The sequence below is a fragment of the Mus caroli genome, chromosome 9 (assembly GCF_900094665.2).
Source record: "Mus caroli chromosome 9, CAROLI_EIJ_v1.1, whole genome shotgun sequence".
Taxonomy (NCBI): domain Eukaryota; kingdom Metazoa; phylum Chordata; class Mammalia; order Rodentia; family Muridae; genus Mus; species Mus caroli.
In genome coordinates, this window is record NC_034578.1 from 41,826,586 (window position 1) to 41,840,216 (window position 13,631).

The following is a 13,631-nucleotide window of genomic DNA, read 5'->3' on the forward strand; positions in this document are numbered from 1 at the left end:
AAAAAAAAAAAAAAAAAAAAAAAAAAGTAAAGGGAAGCATTTGAGCATTACTACCCTTCACTAAGGAGAAAGCTGACTGTAGAATGAACTCCAAGTGTTTGGGAGAGAATTACAATTGTCTATTCTCACAGTTCATTTTCTGCCATAGCCCATAATGCTCTCTCTCTTCCATGCCAAGACTCCAAACAACCTTCACAGACTACTCCCTCTTCGAGTTTGCTGACATCAGCTCTATGCTTACAAACGAGGCTTCTGTGTCTCCTGGTGACATAAAGCACAGCATTTGTGTGTCTTACACTAGTAAGGAAAACACTGAACTATAAGCAGCACTAGAGTGTCCGTCACTCCTGACGCTACAGATCCTACTGACTTCACCCCAGGACCTCTTAGGAGGTGCAGCAGTGCAATAACTAGTGCTGTCATCAGCAGATTCATTTATAGAAAAGGGATCGGACTGCTCAGTGGCATGATTCCTGAATTCTGCCAGAAATGTCTCCAGTTAACTTGTTTAATTGGAGAAGGATCGAAGAGTAATGTTTAGAAGTATGGGAAAGATGCAGGGTGTAGCTTTTGGGAGCTTTAGAACACAAGGATATCAGAAATGTCTTAATTCAAGGACATACTTTTCTTAACACCTTCCTGTCTGAAGCCTTCTGCATGGTGATCCTGGAAGCCACCAGTTGTGGTCTACAAGTTGTTAGCATCCGAGAACCTTTCTATTTTATGTGAATCTTCAGTAAAGTCTTGGTGTGAAGGGCTAGAAAAAGCTATTTTCCAAGTGAAGTCGGGGACATTGCCAGCTCCTGAAAACATCCACAATGCAGTAAAGGTGCTTTCCATCTGGCCGGACGTGGCCGAGGGAACTGAGGTGTTTGAGAGGATGGTGGATGCTGCCGATGCACAGGAGGCTGAACCAGCTCACCTCTCACTGTGGTCCAGTTACAGGCCAGTTTTGCTTTATAGGCTGTGCCCATCTATCTCTTCCTCATGATGCTGAGATGGGTGACTCCTGATTCTGTCACTGATGTGGCAATAGGTGCCACTGGGCCAAAAGGGAGTCTGGACACAAGGATGTCCTCTTGATACAAAAGATGAGGTTGATAAGGTATTCGAAAGCAGGCTGAAGTGAGCCAGGACTGTAAACGTTAGACAGTTCTATTTATATAGTTGACAATTATCCTGTTCTTCTCTTTTGGGGCTTCCAGGCTAACTTGTTAAGTTATGGCACCTCTGTAGCAATCACGGCTTCATCTGAGGAAAGCTAAACAGTCACACAATTCCTGAGTGTGGAAGCGCCTCATACTGCTTTAGACTTTAGGGAGGAGTTTGACCACTGGGGTGTGAATGTTTCAGATTACTGAAACCCTTCCAGGGGAGGCGTTTTAACATTACATTTTGGAAGCCTTGGGTTGCTGTTGGTCACTCTTAACATTATACCAGCAATCTGACATCCACCAGGCACTTACAAGCTTTCTTTAAGGAGGTATAGTTACATGAACTACTTTAAGTCAAGTTCTTGGTTCATGTACCTGAACTGGATCCTGAAATCATACTTTCACACATGGGTCCACTCAGTAACCATACCATCCAATCTGAGTAAACTGCCAGCATGTTTTGAGCATCTTCTCTGTTTGAAATGTTGCACTGGGTGATGCCTGCCACTAATGCTAGTTACTGTAAAGTGCCCCAAATGTTCAAACTACTTAATCTGAGAAAAATGCCCTGGTCACATGCTCCAAGTACCACTCGAATCCTGCTACGTGCATTTTCCTAGGTGGACATTCCATCATCATGTGCATATGAAGAGATTTTGCTTTTTAAGTTCTAGGGGCTGGTACTACTGTTGATGCAGGTGTAGACAAACCTCCACTTAAACAATTACGGATTACTGTTGTGATGTATGGCATGTAGGTTAGAGCAACGTTTTCTGTGTCCTGATCTTGATTGTTACCTCTAGTGCACATGGAAACACACTGTTCTACCCTGCTACTTATAATTATTTGAAGGTGAAGTGACCATTGAGTAATTTTTAGAAAGATTGTATTGCTTTTGATGTTATAGTTATACACATAGACTGGGGCTGTTAAAACATGTTTATGACCAAAAATAAAGATGAGAATGACATTTTAAACAAACAAACAAAAATCTAATTTTTTAAAAATTACTTTTATTTAGAGAGTGTATGTGGGGTTGCATGCTTGCTACTGAGCACACACAAGGTCAGAGGACAACTTGTTGGAGTCTTTTCTTTCTTTCCACCACGGGGGTCCCAGGGACTGAACTCAGGACCTCAGGCTTGGGAGCAGGTGCCTTTAGCCGCTGAACGATCTCACCAGCCCCTAACTGTAGCCTTAACGGGCACTTTTCTATAGACTAGTAAGACTGAAACTTTCATCATTTGATATTTAAGTTGGTTATTACATTTGTCTTCCAGCCCCCATTTCCTTATCAACTGAATTCCTTTAGTGTTCTATAGAACACCTCAAAGACTGCCTCTCAGGAGGGCACTTGCAAGAATGCTCTGGTAAGTGTAATGCTAGCCCCTAGGAACTACATGGGTCTACAACTGCTTTTCTTTCTTGGCAAAATGTTTTTCTGAAAATCTGGACCAGACTCTCAGAAGTAAGAGATGCTTCTATGTGTGAGTTGAGCTCAGAATAGGAGGCCAAAGGTTCTGGCAGAATACTAATTGCTGTTGACAAACAGGTTGGACCTGGTGGCATGAGGAACTCAGTGTAGACAAACTAAGGTGACGAGGTAGGAAACAGTAACAGATGGGCGTGTGCCTGCCTCATTCCCACTGCCTGCTGATAGTAATGCTCTCAGCTCCAGTCTTTCGAGCCTGCTTACAGCCAGTTAAAAAGCCCTGCACTTACTGTCTTTTGCTTTATCTATAACCTTTCTTCTCTGTCTTGCTTTTCTTCTGTTTATCCAATCCCAATCATAAAGCAAGACCAAAGCCGAGCAATGCCCCTGAACTATATACTTTGTAAATAAATGAAGCAAAGACAAATTATTTTTCCTTTTATTAAAATAAAAACCACTACTTTTTGGGAGGAGGTGGTCATTTCTGGCTTGAAAGATTATAACTCAGGCTGGAGAGATGGCTCAGTGGTCAGGAACACTAGCTGTTCTTCCAGAGGTCCTGAGTTCAATTCCCAGCAACCATATGGTAGCTCACAACTATCTGTAATGGGATCCAATGCCTTCTTCTGGTATGCAGGTGTACATGTAGATAGAGTACGTACTCATTTACAATAAAATAAATCTTAAAAAAAAAAAGATTATGACTATCCCCAGGGACAATGTGTGCTAGAAATGTATTCTAATACATCCACAGAAAGAAGCTGTACTCGATGTTAAATTCAGTTCCACACGAGGAAAGCCATTTTTCTGGCTAGTGAGAGATTATTCTGAGTTTTGTCTTTCTTTTTTTCTTTTTTTTTTTTTTTTTTTTTTTTTTTGGTTTTTCGAGGCAGGGTTTCTTTGTGTAGCCCTGGCTGTCCTGGAACTCACTTTGCAGACCAAGCTGGCCTCGAACTCAGAAACCTGCCTGGCTCTACCTCCCGAGTGCTGGGATTAAAGGAGTGTGCCACCACGCCAGGCCTAAATTGTTTACTGACTTTATTTGTGTTTGTGTGTGTCTGTCCAAATAAGGACACTTGCCCCTCTTTTTTGGTTTTTCGAGACAGGGTTTCTCTGTATAGCCCTGGCTGTCCTGGAAATCACTTTGTAGACCAGGCTGGCCTCGAACTCAGAAATCTGCCTGCCTCTGCCTCCTGAGTGTTGGGACTAAAGGTGTGCACCACCACACCTGGCTGAGAGGTCTTTTAAAGTGCTGGAATTAATAACTCTTTTTTTGGTCAGAAAAATCTCTAGTTTCTATAGCTGCATGCAGCCTGTTTACCACATCACCTTGGTCTTCCATGTTAAAAAGCTACTAACAGACCCTTTTTCCCCTTTGACTAAACAACTTGACAGCTTTGGGATCACAACTGGCTACGAGCCCTGTGGACTCACCTGATAGCCAGTCTCTCTTTATGTGAGAGGACAGCAGAGGGGAAGACCCTAAACAAAATGAGCCACAACTAACATCAAGCCAACTTTTGCTTTCACCAACAGAGACAGACAATAAAAGCAAAACAACTTCAGCACCAAACTTAAGTTCTAATTGTGGTTCATTTCCTAAAGAACCCTTCCTCTGGGAAGATCCGGGCAGACCCGGTTCTAGGAGTGACATCTGCTGCTACTGGCTCCTCTACTTACCGGACTGCTGCTTCAGCTGCTCTTTCTGGATTGCTGCAAACTGCTTGGCATCAGCCAGGGAGCCAAAAAGAGCAGCAAAGGGGTTACTTGAGATGTTGTTGTTATTCTCCTGGTCTGTCATTTCACTTTAAGGTATCCTCCATCCAGCCCTAGGGGAGCGGCTATGCAAAAGACAGGCATTAGACTCAGAGGGGCAGATAACACCATCACTGTAATATCCCCACCATCTTTCCTTTTCCCATCCTCGAATACCATGCTTTGGAGTAACACATGTCAATTCATGTTCCCAAACTCAAGACATATTTGGCAAGATGGTTACCAGCTTACCAACTGGACACAGCTAAAACTCACAAGGCTTAACAGACACTGACTGCACCGACTGGCTGTCATGTTTCCATTGCCTATACCTTGACTAGTGCACTACTGTAGCACTGTGACATGACAAAAGTTATGGATTTACCATACGTTTTTAAGCTGGCAGACTAATTTCCACTCACATGGGAAAACAAAGTGACACCTGCTCAGCCGGCTACAGCTCAGGTGGAAGCTGGGCTTCCTCAGCCGCACAGAAACCCCGATGATGATGACGATTTCTTCTCCCTCCCTTCCACTTCCTCCCCCTTCTCTCTCCTTTTTCTTCTCTTTTCTAAAAGGCAGGTTTTCATATTATTAGGTGGGCCACAAATTCATTCTGTAGGTGGGGAGGACCTTGAACTCCTAATCCTTCTGCCTCCACCTAATGCTAGGATTACAAACATGTACTACCATGCCTGGCCTGATACTCAGATTTGGAATAATGAATCAAGGCCAGAATCCGATTAGCTGTTAGGTATGTGCGTCTTTCATCCATATTAAGTTACCTAACTCTACTTATAGGTTTAAAACTACAGATCTGGGACTGGAGAGATGACTCAGCGACTTTTTCTTTCTTTTTTTGCTATGTATATTTAATCGCATTTAACAAAAATTATCATATTTTATGTTGGAATTAACAGTTCTTGAGAGGGCTTTTGCCTATGCAACCAGAGGGTAGTTTAATTCGCCCCAATGCATGTGATACCATCCTGAGCTGTCTCACTGTCGGCAAGCTACTGCTGTTCTCGACACCCCACAGTATCCTGAGATCTAGAAGACGGCAGAAGTATAGTGCATGCTTGTCACTTTGGCTTCGGAATATCACCACCTTCTCCCTTAATATGACACACTTAGTTTTTCTCTGAGTACCAAGTCCAGTCAAGACATATGTCCAGATGCTGATCTCACCTATGAGCTCCAGGAGGGCCGGAGAGGACAGAGGGATGGATCCGAGAGTGGGCAACCCCTCTCTCAGGCTTATGGGAACCAGGAACAATGTCTTTGGGCTGACTCTATGGAGAACTCTTTTTCTCTTAGTTGCTAGGTTAGCAAAGCACAAGCCCAGAGTTGCCACCGTTACACCATCTACAAAATCCCTACCCCCAAATTAAGCAACCAGACAGGAAAACGGAATATTTTAGACTTTTCAGTTATAAAAGTCAACAATAAAAGTTTGTAGCACATGTGTATATAGGCAAATTCCATAACCACATGAGCCAGTGTGATGTGCATGCATAAGTGTGTAGCACACATGTATGCAGGCTAACTGCATAACTACAGGAGCCACTGTGAAGTCTGTAAACATGTACATGTGTGTACAGTGATATAAGCGTGTGGCACCCATGTGTACAGACAAAGTCTGAAACTACGTGAGCCAGTGTGAAGGGTGTATGCGTGTGTGATACAGGTATATGGCGTACATGCATGAAGTATGGAGGCCGACGGAGGATGCTAGGGATCTCATACTGTTACTTTCCTTATTCCCTTGAGATGGGGGCTTACTGAGCCTAGAGCCAAGAAGACAGCCAGCCAGCACTACCAATCCTCCTGTCTTTACTCCCCATAGTGCTAGGGTTACAGGTATACTTGTGGACACATCTAGCTCTTTTATGTGGGTGTTGAGGATTTAACTCGGGTTCTGTTTGTGCACCAATAACTCTTACCCACCCACTAAGTCATCTCCAGACCTTTTTTGTTTTTTTAAAAGTCGAGCCTCACTGTGTAGCTCAGGCTATCCTTGAATGTACAGTGATTCTTCTGCCTCAGTCTCCAAGTGCTAAGATTACAGGCATGTAACGCAATGCCTGGCTTGAGTTATTTTATATTTAAAAAAATACAACTGAATGATCCAGCTCATTAGATAGGAGACAATGATCTACAGCATATATATAAAAAGAAAGCTGAAAGCAGGAAGAACAGGACATATTCTCAAAACTATCAAGAGAGAGGGCTTAGCACCACAAATGGCATCACTTTCTTTTTTTTTTTTTTTTTGGTTTTTCGATACAGGGTTTCTCTTTGTAGCCCTGGCTGTCCTGGAACTCACTTTGTAGACCAGGCTGGCCTCGAACTCAGAAATCCGCCTGCCTCTGCCTCCCAAGTGCTGGGATTAAAGGCATGCGCCACCACGCCCAACTCATCACTTCCTTTTAAATTCTATTCTCTTCCATTATATACACAAGCTAACTTTCTATTACATCTTTTCCCTGCTTATAATGGAATTTTAAAATTTCCACAGAGCACTCCTGGCAGATCAACTGTGCTAGCCTCTGGGACCCTCAAGTACAAGTTCATATCTGATTATTCTTTCTTCTGTGTCTGAAACTATCCTCCAAACCACAACGCTTAAGCAAATGTTCACGGACAGTCTCAGTCTTCCAAGTGATTACTCCTGAGCGGCATGTAACTACACCATTCCTCGAGATCTACTTCAAGGTACAGACTTATTACATCTGGAGATGCAGCAGCAGGCCAAGCTCCCAGGCCAGACACTGTGGCTCTTCAGTACCTATGCATGTGTAGAACAGAGAATGAAAATAAGCCTGCTATCACCTCAAATGCTGCCCTAGTCAGCTTTAACTGTCAACTTGACATGGCCTAGAGTCATCTTAGGGGAAAGCCTGGTTTGAGATTGCCCAGATCAGACATTTCTTTGGGGGAATTGTCTTGACTGGCTAGCTAATGGGGCTGGAGAGATGGCTCACTGGTAAGAGCACTGACTGCTCTTCCAGAGGTCCTGAGTTCAATTCCCAGCAACCACAAGGTGGCTCACAACCTCTTCTGGTGTCTGAAGACAGTGACAATGTACTTATATATATAAGTAAATAAATCTTTAAAAAAAAAAAAAAAAAGCAAGCAAGAAAGCAAGCAAGCAAAGCATCAGCCGGCAAGCAGCATTCCTCCATAGGTTGTACTTCAAGGTCTTGCTTGAATTCTTGCCCTGACTCGCCTCAGTGATGGGATGTGACTTGCAAGTGCACAAATAATTCTTTTCCTCCTTCGAGTTGCTTTTGGTCATAGTGGTTTATAATGACAACAGAGAGAAGACTAGAAAGAACGTTACAAACAAAACAAGGTTTTGCCTACCCCACTGAAGTCATCGTTCTCGTATCTACTTAAAATAGGTATAGAGAACTTCCTTCTTTAGAAGCAAGGCTAAATCATGTGACAACTTACAGGAAAAAATGAGGGCCCACAGATCAGCTGTTGAGAACCTCGGTGGAGATCCAGGTTAGACTTAGTCATTGAGCTTACACATGAAAATAAAAGTACCTAGAAAGAAAAGAAAGGTCTGGTGAAATGGACCCTCGATACCTGGTTTGGCTTAATACTTACTCTACCTATTTTAAGTTTCCCAGCTTGAGTAGAGTAGTGCATACCTGTAATCCTTGCCCTTGGGAAATGAAAAGGGAGGATCTTGATGTCAAGGCAAGCCTGAGCTACACAGTGAGACCCTGACTCAGAAATAAATAAGTAAGAGGTTGAAGAAATGACTCTACCAGAGGACCAGAGTCTGGATCCCAGTACCTGAAACAGGGCAGCTCACAAATGCCTGCAACTCCAATTCCAAGGGACCTGACAACTCCTGCTCTCTGTGGGCATCCACACACTCTTACAGGTACACATCCATAAATAAATAGATTCTTTAGTAGGAAAGAGAGAGAGAGAGAGGAAGAAAGAAAGAGAAAGAGAGAGAGGAAGAGAAGGATGGTAGGGAGAGAGAGAGAAAGGAAGAGAAATGGCTCAGTGGTTAAGAGCACTTGCTGTTCTTTTAGAGGACCACAGTTTAGACTCCAGCACCCATGTCAGGCAGCTTACAACTTTCTGTAACTACAGCTCTTGGGGATCCAATACCCTTTACTTTTGTGGGCATCTACACACATGGAGACATAAGTAAAACTAAAAAAGTTATCTTTAAAAAGAAACAGTAATAATAATAATAATAATAAACCCAAATTCCTTGTTTTCAGTTGTCACACAGAAACACATCCACTTTCTTGATAGCTTTTGGGATGGTATAACTACCAGCCCCCCAAGGCTTTTGGATTTGATTCATTTTTAGTAAGTAACTTCACTTTACATACCTGCTGCAAAAGTCTACATCTCTAGGAAGTGTCTACCATTGGACCCATAAAATTCTCTCATTCTCTCCTGATTCAAGCTTCTACTTATATAGAGTGCTGCTAACCCTTTAAGGCCACTACTGGCTCCTGTGAGCATACAGATATTTTAAGATCATGTCCAATCCAGTTTTAAAGCAGAACTATCGGTAACACTGAAAAACAGATTGCTAAAGCCAAGTTCTATGGCTAAGGTGGGGTTGGGTGTAGCTCTGTTCTAGAACACTTAGTATGCACCAGGGCTTAGTTTATAACCCCAGGAACTCCATACCCCAAGCCCAAATTACGCTGTATTAAACCGTACTCCAAAAGGTCTCTATTTTGGAATTTAAAAATGTTCCCAAAGTAACATGTCTACCTGGAAATACCTTCAGTGTTACATTAGGTGTCGTAACAAAAATCCTTGCAATACGTTTATGTGAAAGCTAGGATCTCATCAAGTGAGGCACATACACGTCCAAAAACAAAAAAAGAACACAACAAAACAAACAAAACCGTCTCTAACAAACCCTGGCATTTCATCTTGGGTCTCATTTTATGTCACATAGTCTTCTCTCTGGGACCAAAAAAGTCAATGACATTGAGACTTAACCCATTCTTGCTCTAGGAGACAAAAATGAATCCTAAAAGGAACAAATACTAAAGACAAAACGTCTGACTCTATGGTCACTCAATCTGAGAAATGTTTTCTCGACCCAAGAAAAACTCGAGCAGAATCCAAAGAGCTACAGCTGGGAAGCCGTCACTTGCTTTAAAAGTCAACCTCTTGCTACACGCGCCCTACTGGTTTGATTGCTATGAGTCGAGCTTCATTTTGTCTCCTTGGCATCTGGCACTGTCGTTCACTCTTCGTATTTTATCCTTTGGGGTTCAGTAAGAGATTCATAGGCAGCAGGGAGACCCACCCACCCTGCGCAGGTCCTAGATAAAATAAGTCAAAAGACAGCCACAGCCCACACTCGGGCCTTTCCTAGCAGGGACTTGGCAAAGAAGAAGGGAATGAGCAGAGCCACCGGACGCCGGAGCACCGTGTTTCCAGATTAGACAGGGTCGAAGTTCAAGACGGACCCAGGTCAGGCAAGCAGTGGAGAACAGCAGGCATGCAGGGGCCTTGACTGGCAATTGCTTAGGAGAAAACCCGGGTCGCAGCCTCAACACTCTCCTCCTTTTATACCTTGCCTCTTACCGGAGCCTGAAAGGGCAGGGACGACGACACCTCACAGCTACAACGACCAAAAGGTTCTCACTTCCGACTCAGCAAGGCAACCGGAGCTGACATCATTGCTGAGCGCCGAGCCTGTTGTGTCTTTACTCCGCGCCGGAAGTAGGGCGTTGTCGGGCTTCACTAATGACAGCGAAAACACCGAGGAGGCGCATGCGCACGCTTGCTGGCAGCTAGCGTTGGTTGGGGGGCGGGCCGGAAGTGGCTTTGGGATTGGGCTAGGCAGCAGGGCGGGGCGGGGCAGGGTTAGCGATGACTGCGTGTTTTGAAGTTTTGTGGAATATGAAGCTAGACCTTGGAAATCCATCTCTTGAGGGCAGATACAATATTGTGGTGTCGGGCTCTGCACAGACTGTGACCTTTTGCTTTTTACTCTCCCTCCTGTCCTATGGCTTTTTGGAGCCGTTTCACTCGTTGTGGCTTAGAAGCAGTAACAATACCAACAAGGACAATGTATAAGACGTTTTGAGCAGGTATTAGGTGCCAGGCAGCGCGCTATTTTGGGTTGGTCTTAGATTTATTTATACAATGCTAACAGTATACAGCCTACAAGTCTGGTTAATTTTTAGTTTTTAATTTTGAAAAATATGAGCATTGATTGGTGTTTTGCCTGTATGTATGTCTGTGAAGATGTCAGATTCCCTGGATATGGAGTTACAGACAGTTGTGAGCTGCCATGTGGGTGCTGGGAATTGAATCTGGTCGTCTGAGCCATTTCTCCAGCCTTGGTTCTTAGTTTTAGTAAGGAAAACGAAAATTAAAACTGTAGTGAGTGGGACACCGTGGGGCATGCTGTAATTCTAGCATTTGGGACATAGAGACAGGAGAATTGAGCATCCGAAGTCATCCTCTGCTATTCAGTGAGTTTGGACTAACCTAGGGTTACTTCAAACCAACCATCCAACCAACCAAAACGCTACCCTATTCTGAGATACCCCCCTTTAAAAAAATTATATTGGCACAGCTCAAAACCTCAGCAAGAGATTGGTAGCATACATGCATGGGAGTAACAGGCACTTCTTTGCTGTACTTGTTAGTGTATATCTATATAACTGCTATGAAGTGAGATTTAGTTTAATAAAATTACATGTTCAGATATTTTCCAATGATACCTTTTATTCTTATTTGTTACTAATACTTTACATATATTCAAAGTGACATTTATTGTTAAAGCTAGACCAAATCCCTAACAATGACCTACAAATAATGAGACAGGAGACAATCTTGTCTCAGACATGACCTCCCAAATGCAACAAAACCTATAAAATGGAATTTATCAAAAAGACTTTTGCATTTCAAAAGTCACCATTAAGAAAGTGAGGTTGGGGCAAAGATTAATATTATATGTTGTGTAAAAAGCCATTGCTCTGAGCTGAAGAGATGAATGACTCAGCGGTTAAGAGCACCGCCTTACTTTCCAAAGGAGGCAGGGTTCAGATTCCAGCATGCACCTAGCTGCTCGAATCACTAACTCTACTCTCAGGGATACAATGCCCTCTTCTGGCCTCCATTGGCTCTGCATGCCCATTGTGCAAAGATAGACCTACAGCCCTAACACTCATATACACAAAATAAAAATAATACAAAATAAATGTTAACGTGACTATATTGAACTAGTGACAAATATTGTTGAAAATTCAAGATTCATAAAAACAAAAAGCTGTCATGTCAGTAGGGATGTAAAATGATGCTGTTAGTTTAGAAAAGAATTTAGCTGTTTCTTTAAGAGCTAAAAGTGAATTTGCTATATGGTCTTCATTCCAGAGAAATGAAATTATAGTTGCATAAAGAGCCTTGCAAGCTGGGCTGTGGTGGTGTAAGCCTTTAATTCCAGCACTTGGAGACAGGGCAGATGGATCTCTGTGAGTTTGGGGCCAGCCTCATATACAGAGAGAGTTCCAGGACAGCTAGGGCTACACAGAGAAACTGAGTCTTGAAAAAACCAAAATAAAAACAAAATAGAACATTTCAAAAGAATCCTCATTGCAGCAGTGCTTATAATAGCCGAGAAGTGAAACCATCATGTGTCCTTTGACTGGGGAATGGACAAGCAGTGAAATGGCTTTTCAGCTGGAAGAAACAAAATACACATATACTAGGAGTTCAAGGCTAGATAGATAGCAGGACCCTGCTTTAAAGGTGGAAAACAAGCTAAAGATTTATAAAGATAAGCCGGGCGTGGTGGCGCACGCCTTTAATCCCAGCACTCGGGAGGCAGGCAGAGGCAGGCGGATTTCTGAGTTCGAGGCCAGCCTGGTCTACAAAGTGAGTTCCAGGACAGCCAGGGCTATACAGAGAAACCCTGTCTCGAAAAAACCAAAAAAAAAAAAAAAAAAAAAGATTTATAAAGATAATCTCACAACATAGCTGAGCCCTGGAAACTTGCTAAAAGATACAGCTGCTTCAAATTATATAGTTTCATATAGAATAAAGAAAAAGAAAACTTGAAGAGACAGAGATTTGTGGCTGCTTGGGGTTGAGAGTCAGCATAAGGGCTATTAAAACAGTGGTGGTGATGTTTTCAACCTGAATTTTGATGGGGCAAATTACTAAAAACTACTGAGAACAGGTGAAATCACTTCAAAATTGGCAAATATTATAGGCTAATTATATATCATACAGGCTTTATTCTTGACGTTTTATTTTATGGTTTTGGTGTTTGCCAGCATGTATGTGTATCACATGTATGCCTGGTGCTTTATGAGGCCAGAAGAGGAGTTAGATCCCTGGAACTGGACTTATACACTATTGTAAGCCAACATGGGGGTGCTCTTAACTGCTGAGTCATTTGTCCAGCTCAATGCAAATTTTAAAGACATACAATATCTGTGGGGTCTGGGAATCGCTGAACAAACCACTCAAACACTGATCTCAGTCAAATAGAGATGATTTATTGAACACCACATCCTAAGACTGATGCATCGGGGACACAAATCAGACCAAGAGCTGACTGTTGCATTGACTCAAGATCCTCTAGGGCTTCTTAAGTCTGAGATTCACAGGCAGCCAATCAAGACTTAGGGGTATGGGATTTCCTTAGGCACGTTGTTGTTGAATATCCCATTGGTTGGGATATTCAATTGTGGGAGGGGACTTGTCTAACATTCATGTCCTAACTTGTCAACTAGAATGGGACTTGTCGAACATTCATGTCTTAACTTGTTAACCAGGATGTCAGTTACCCACATATGTGTCTGTTCTGCCAAGTAGGACGTCAGTTCCCAGGGAGGTCTTGAGAACTTAAACTTTACTCCACCCCTAGTCAAAATGGAAGCCTTATTCCAAATAATTGCAGGTTTCTCTTTTATGTTGGGTCCATCCCAGGGGCAGCTTATAAAGACAAATACTATAAAGGTGCAAGCAGTTCTGCTGGGTGGTTGGTTTGGGTCTAAGCTTCTTGTGGCTAACCATACAAAGCAGTTCTACTGACTGCCATTGTGGTTTGTTCCCAAGGGCACAAAATCACAACAGAGTATGTAACCAACTTGGCCATTAGAAAGTTTCCTCGCAACAGCCAAGACAGCATATGAGAAAGTTTCCTTATAATATTAGCAACAGCACAAAATGGCATGCTAGCCAGGTAACAATTAGCTAGGCTTTAAGATTTTTTTACCTGGCTGATGAGATGGCTCAGTGGGTAAGAGCACCTGACTGCTCTTCTGAAGGTC

General features: G+C 42.9%; 1 protein-coding gene and 1 pseudogene across 5 annotated transcripts in view; one reads left to right on the forward strand and one right to left on the reverse strand.

The window, feature by feature from the left end:
• LOC110301378 overlaps nucleotides 1–1,129 on the forward strand; it is a 1,766-nt pseudogene extending 637 nt beyond the window's left edge.
• Ube4a (ubiquitination factor E4A) overlaps nucleotides 1–10,045 on the reverse strand; it is a 39,420-nt gene extending 29,375 nt beyond the window's left edge. For 4 of the 5 annotated variants that reach the window (XM_021171810.2, XM_021171814.1, XM_021171813.1 and 1 more), the window contains exons 1-3: nucleotides 9,928–10,045; nucleotides 7,798–7,893; nucleotides 4,267–4,427 (exon numbers count right to left, since the gene is read on the reverse strand). In XM_021171810.2, the coding sequence (XP_021027469.1) occupies nucleotides 4,267–4,387 (121 nt within the window). In that variant the 5' untranslated portion in view covers nucleotides 4,388–4,427; nucleotides 7,798–7,893; nucleotides 9,928–10,045. Of the gene's footprint in view, nucleotides 1–4,266; nucleotides 4,428–7,797; nucleotides 7,894–9,915 lie in introns of all 5 variants that reach the window. The other variant, XM_021171811.1, reaches the window with a different exon arrangement.
• Nucleotides 10,046–13,631: the final 3,586 nt, after the last annotated feature.